The following is a 6,521-nucleotide window of genomic DNA, read 5'->3' as shown; positions in this document are numbered from 1 at the left end:
AAAAAATTATGTTTATTATGAGAAAAGTAATTTAAATCAAAAGTTGAAAGTTGTTGGAAAACATTTTGGCAGACCCTCAAAAACCTGAGCACAAAGTTATCTTACTGATCCAGTAATTCCCTCCTAGGTATATGCCCAAAAGAAGTGAAAACATGTATTCACACAAAAACTTGTTCATGAACATTTGTAGCAGCACTATTTATTACAGTCCCAAAGTAGAAACAACCAAAATGTCCATCAGTGGATGGATGGATAATCAAAAACATGGTATAACTACATAGTCAACTATTTTTTAGTCATAATATTTTGAAATTAGATAGTGAGTGGTGGTGGTCATACAACATTGTGAATGCATTAATAGCTACTCATACATTGTAAATGGTTAAAATACTGACTCTTAACAAGAATTTTATGTCATAAAAAATTATGTCATAAAAAAATTTTTTATGTTATAAAAAATTAAAAACAAAAAGCAAACACAATGTTTAAGTTGTTGAAAATCCACTGACCATTTTCTGTGGTATTGATGCAAAATCCGGACACCCAAGAACATCCTCTATGAAGTTATTGTCACAGCCTTTCCCAATCCAAATATAAAAAACCTAAAAACGAAAGGCAACAAAATATTAAAACTTATTAATAGTTAAAAAATCCCATTATAGCTAATTTTCTCAAAATTATAATGCACGAAAGAGGTAAAGTATACCATGTCAAAGAGAGTAAAGACAAACAAAAAAGTGACAAGGAAATTATAACTACATTGCAAATCTCCATCTAAGAAGCTAGAGTGGTTCCTATCTCCTTTGCCTAAGTTTTAAGCGTTCTAATAAAATAGATTTATTTTCTTTACTTATTCCTCCATCAGAACGCAATACTTTAATCAGGATAATCAACTCACTATATTTCCATCCACTCTTTCAATTACTGTCTCTTTATTTTAATTCATTTATTTCCTTCTCTTCTGTGGCTATCCAAATTCTTTTCCAGCTCATAAAGAATTATTCTGAATCTATTTTCATCATTCTGACACCCTTTACCACTGGCCCCATCCAAAGACTTCTGAATTCCTAAATCATTAATGAAATTTCTAACATATAAGTTGAACTAGATAAAATTCTTCAGGTCCTTTTAAATTTTATGATTCTTTATGGTATGGTATTTCAAGACAGACTTTACTTCTCTTTATCTAGTACATGTAATCTATCAATCCATGATATACAAGTTTATTAACCTATAATATATGTAGCAATATAAATATCAATATAAAATTATGTCCAATTAAGTTGGTAAGCAGAGTGAAGAAAGGTTTTCCCAAGGAGAACACCAGAGAGTGTCTGCCAATTTATTGCCTCTTAGTTCCTAATCTACCTTTCCCTGCCTCCACTGTGATAACAGAGCTGGACCCTGTTTCATTTTTTGTCAGCTGAAACAGCAGGAAGTTTGTTAGTAGAGGGTGCTTACAGAGCCACAGTCCATAAGGAAAGCACCATCTCTCGTCAGCTTCTCTGCAGACAATTTTTGAAGAGGTGGCTGAGGAACAACCCTGTCATTAACATGTACTGCACCCTGAAAAGAAAAAGACAAAATTTGAGCTTACATTACTACCAACATAATTTGAGAGATAATAGCTACTCCTTATGAAATACTGGAAAATAACACTTTGAGAGCTCTGTACGATGCAAAAAGTATTGATTATATGTTACCATCTTGGCTATAGAATTACTACCCTCAAATGTATTCAAATCAAAAAAGTAAAGACATGTCCTTCCCTTTTGTTATCAGGACATATTAGAAGTGTAACTGTTGACTCTACTTTGCTGCACAGCAAGCTACAATTTTACATTTCTTTAGTAACATAATACTATGCTTGGGATTAATACTAATTCCAAGAATATATAAATATATAAATAAATATATATATATAAATAAATAAATATATACATATCTTTTTTTTTGTTTGTTTTGGAGACAGAGTCTCAAGCTGTTGCCCTGAGTAGAGTGCCATGTGGCATCACAGCTCACAGCAACCTCAAACTCTTGGGCTTTCAATTGATCATATCAGAAACAGTCACTATCTCCAAAATACAAATAGAAATGTCAACTCTACAACTTATTTTTGTAATAAATATTATATTATATATTTCATATAAATAATATGATATATAAATAAATATATTTATTTATTTTATAATAAATATAATGCCACACGAAAAATCACTTCTGATATGAAACTATTTTTTAAAACTCCATAACCTTTGACAATATCTAAGAGTCCTATCATCCAATGAGATTCAAAGTTGTGTGCTTAATGTAAGACCACTATAAGGGCAGGGTAAAATGAATGGAAAAAAAATAGTTGATAATATACTACTTATTATCACCTTAACTATAGAATCAAGACACTTAAATATACTCAAATTTGAAAATTTCAAAGGCATTAAAATGCATACCTCATCTGTCAATCTGTCTATCCGGTATAAGTTGGGATGAATCATTTTCATTAGATGAACAAGTGGCTGAGACTTTATCTGACACATGGCATATACACGATCATCCAGGCGTGTGCTTGTACCCGTTCTAAATGCTTTCTATAAGGAAAAACATGTATGTTTTAAAATAAAAGGTAAATATTAAAGCAAATATATACTATAAATCCTGGGAAAAGCATGAAATTTAAATCAGACAGACCTGGAATCAAGACCTTCAAATTAGATAAACCTGGATTCAATTCTCAGCTCTACACTGGAACAAGTTACTTGGCTTTTCTAAACTACTTTCATAAGAAAGACCAGAAAAATAATGCCCCCCTGGGTTTCTGCAAGAATTAAATAAGATGACAGACACTTAACCTATTCTCTTAGAGAATAACCTATTATGGTGCCTGAGACATGGAAAGGTATTCAATAAATATTAAATCCTGTCCGTAGAATTCCTTTAGAAGGACATGTTAAGAATAAGATATGAACACATTTATCCAAAATGTTAACATGTACTAAAGAAAGAGAAGATCTGGCTTCACTGCATCCATCATGTATTTATACACCTTCACATTCCATTGACCCTCTCTGACTCTTCCAATGTTAAGTATTAGAAACTCTGATAAGGTCTTAAAAACCAACAACTTAGATTTCATTTCTTCCTACATGTATTTGAAAACATTCAAAAACTGTTATTAAGTAAAACAATGTATAGAAAGGTACCTGTTTGAGAAGGGCCAAAACATAGAGAGGAAACAACTTGAGGGAGCAGGGTGCTATCAGTGCAGAGTGCTGTAAATTGGAAATAGTCGAGCCATACGCAGATAACGAATCCACTACCGCATTTACTAAGGCATCTCTTGCATCTGACAGACTTGAAGAAACTGATCGATCCACAGCTATAAAGCAACCAAAATGAAAAGTATTTAATCATTAGATTCTAATGAACACTACAAGATACAAAATTTGTATGTATTATTTAAAAAACAATTTCTTCTGGTTTTTAGGATAAAAAAATTTACTTCTCTTTGTACATTTTTTTTTTCTGAACTAAGTACACCTGACATATCAAAACAAGCCGACTTTCTGTTGAATGTTTATTTGTTAATCTTATAAATCTATAAACACTCAGCCATCACTGATGTTTGAGCATGTATCCTATCCATGTACTTCTGAGAAAGCCCTGGAGAGGTCTCTATTGTTCAAATGGAAGTCACATGTATCATTTTCTTCTGCACAATCAATGTAAATCCTACAATCTGAGCTATCCCTTTTAATCCTCTAAAATCTTCTTTACAAAGCATTCTAGGTCAATAATTTTTTTAAAAGGGCACAATGAAGGAACATAGACATTCATGCATATACTGAAGGTTTATCTAATTTATTTATTTAATATGAGGCTTATTTTCCTTAAGAATATATATATATTTGGGAGGGGGGCGGGGGAAACAGAGCCTCAAGCTGTCACCTTGGGTAGAGTGCCGTAGTGTCACAGCTCACAGCAACCTCCAACTCCTGGGTTTAAGCGATTCTCTTGCCTCAGCCTCTCAACTAGCCGGGACTACAGGTGCCCACCAAAGCGCCAGGCTATTTTTTGGTTGTAGTTGTCATTGTTGTTTGGCAGGCCCAGGCTAGATTCAAACCCGCCAGCTCTGGTGTATATGGCTGGTGCCTTAGCTGCTTGAGCTACAGGCACCAGGTCAAAGAATATATTTTATTAAAATAGAGATAACCAGGGGCGATGCCTGTGGTTCAAAGGAGTGAGGCGCTGGTCCCATAATGCCAGAGGTGGTAGGTTCACCCAGCCCCAGCCAAAAACTGCAAAAAAAGAAAATAGAGATAACCTATACATATGCCTAACCATTAAAAATAAAATTAGATTGAAAAATAATCAGTTTGGTATAATTAGTTCAAAGTATAGAAATAAAATACTTTAAAAATTGGGATCCTTTAGTGAATGCTATAGTAATATTGCTCCAAATGAGTATTAATGACTGTTTTTTTCCAGGACTTCATGGGAAATTAGCAAGGCTTGTTTCATGTTTAAATTAATCTATAAGGTAAATTTGTTAAAAAACAAAACATTCAGTGCTATATAAATTCCCTAAGGGATATTTTTATTCCTTCATTTATTTACTATTATTTTTTGAGACAAAAGCCTCACTATATCGCCCTTGGTAGAGTACCATCATGTCACAGCTCACAGCAACCTCAAAAACTCTTGGGCTTAAGCAATTCCCTTGCCTCAGCCTCTCAAATAGATGGGACTACAGGCACCCACCACAACACCAGGCTATTTTTGTTGTTGCTGTAGTTGTCACTGCTGTTTGGCAGGCCCAGGTGGGGTTTGAACCTGCCAGTCCTAGTGTATATGGCTGGTGCCCCAACCACTGAGCTATGGGCGATGAGCCCCTAAGGGATTTTTTTTTAAGTTTATTTACAATAAAATCTGTATTTTGAATATAGTTCTATGGTGGTTACATGTAAAGTGCATAGTCAGGTAATCACTATCACAGTAAGGATACATAACACTTCCATCACCCCCAAATTATTCCTTTTTATTGTTCCTTTGCAGTAAAATTCCCCCTGCTTCCCCAGCCCTGGCAATCACTGATCCACTGATCTATTCTACATCTGATAATTTTCCCTGTTCCTAAATGTGATATAAACTGAATCATATGTATGCAGTGTTTTTTCGTTTTTTGTTCACATAGAGTCTTATTCTGTTGCCCTCGGTAGAGTGGTGGTGGCATCATAACTCACAGCAACCTTCAACTCCAGGGCTCAAGCAATCCTCTTGCCTCAGCTTCCCCAAGTAGCTGGGACTACAGGCACCTGAGTCTTATTCTTGCTCAGGCTGGTCTTGAACTCCTGAGCTCTAGTGATCCACCCATCTCGGGTTTCCCAGAGTGTTGGGATTATAGGCATGAGCCACCACGCCCAGCCTTGTAGCTTTTTAAATCTAACTTCTTTCCTTTAGTACAATGTCCTTAAGAGTCATCCTTGTTTGTTCAAGTATTAATAGTTCATTCCTTTTTAAAAATTTTTGTTGTTGTTGTTTTGTTTATTTTTTGAGATTGAGCCTTGTTCTCTCACCCTGGGTAGAATACAGTGGTGTCACTGTAACTCAGTATGGCCTCTAACTCCTGGGCTCAAGCAAAACTCCTACCTTAGCTTCCTAAGCAGCTGAGACTATAGCCACATACCACCATGCCCAGCTAATTTTTTCTATTTTTGGTTGAGGTGGGATCTTCCTCTTTCTTATTCAGACTGGTCTTGAACTCCTGACCTCAATCATTCCTTTCTATTGCTGGGCTGTATGTGTTATTACATTGTATGGATATATACAATAGTTTTTGTATACATCCATTAGTTTAAGAACATTTAGGTTCTTCCAGTTTTTAGAGATTATAAATTCCACAAAACAATTTTAAACTAAGATTAGCAAGAAATAAATACAGGAACCGTCTCTAATTGACACTGCAGTGAATAAAAGTGTAAAACATAATACTTTTTTAAATAAGAGATTTCTGGTTTAAAAAAATAAGCTGGCTCAGAGCCTGTAGTACAGTGGTTATGGCACCAGCCACATACACCGAGGCTGGCGGGTTCGAACCTGGCCTGGGCCAGCTGAACAACAATGACAACTGCAACAAAAAAATAGCCAGGGCTCAAGCAATCCTCTTGCTTCAGCTTCCCCAAGTAGCTGGGACTACAGGCACCTGTGGTGGGTAGTTCACCTGTTCCTTCATTTTGTACTCACCCATGTTTGCCAGAAGGCAGATGGCGGCTTGTACATCCACTCCTGCATAGACATCTGCTAGTGAACTTACCACTGGCAAACAAAGCGTGTGCACCCTAATTCTCCGCTCACCTAAACAAAATGGTACATAAAAGTCATTAAAAAAATACATTGTACTAACAAGAAACAAAGCAAATAAATCAATGTTTTATTCAGGCTACTGCTTTGATTGGACTAAATTACCAACAAGATTTAGAGATATAAAAACAAAGTTTTACAGTTAACATGTTTTTTTTTTTTTT

The 6,521-nt window shown here is 35.1% G+C and overlaps 1 protein-coding gene across 3 annotated transcripts in view; it reads right to left on the bottom strand.

Moving 5' to 3' along the window:
- Positions 1 to 6,521, bottom strand: part of SEC24B (SEC24 homolog B, COPII coat complex component) — an 80,521-nt gene that overhangs the window by 5,289 nt on the left and 68,711 nt on the right. For 2 of the 3 annotated variants that reach the window (XM_023518189.1, XM_023518191.1), the window contains exons 16-20: positions 6,241 to 6,351; positions 3,201 to 3,376; positions 2,451 to 2,588; positions 1,462 to 1,566; positions 510 to 602 (exon numbers count right to left, since the gene is read on the bottom strand). In XM_023518189.1, coding sequence (XP_023373957.1) covers positions 510 to 602; positions 1,462 to 1,566; positions 2,451 to 2,588; positions 3,201 to 3,376; positions 6,241 to 6,351 — 623 coding nt within the window. Of the gene's footprint in view, positions 1 to 509; positions 603 to 1,461; positions 1,567 to 2,450; positions 2,589 to 3,200; positions 3,377 to 6,159; positions 6,352 to 6,521 lie in introns of those variants that run through there. The other variant, XM_023518190.1, reaches the window with a different exon arrangement.

The sequence above is a fragment of the Otolemur garnettii genome, unplaced genomic scaffold (genome assembly GCF_000181295.1).
Source record: "Otolemur garnettii isolate 467f Iridium unplaced genomic scaffold, OtoGar3 scaffold00129, whole genome shotgun sequence".
NCBI lineage: Eukaryota > Metazoa > Chordata > Mammalia > Primates > Galagidae > Otolemur > Otolemur garnettii.
This window is presented reverse-complemented; position numbering and strand designations above follow the sequence as displayed.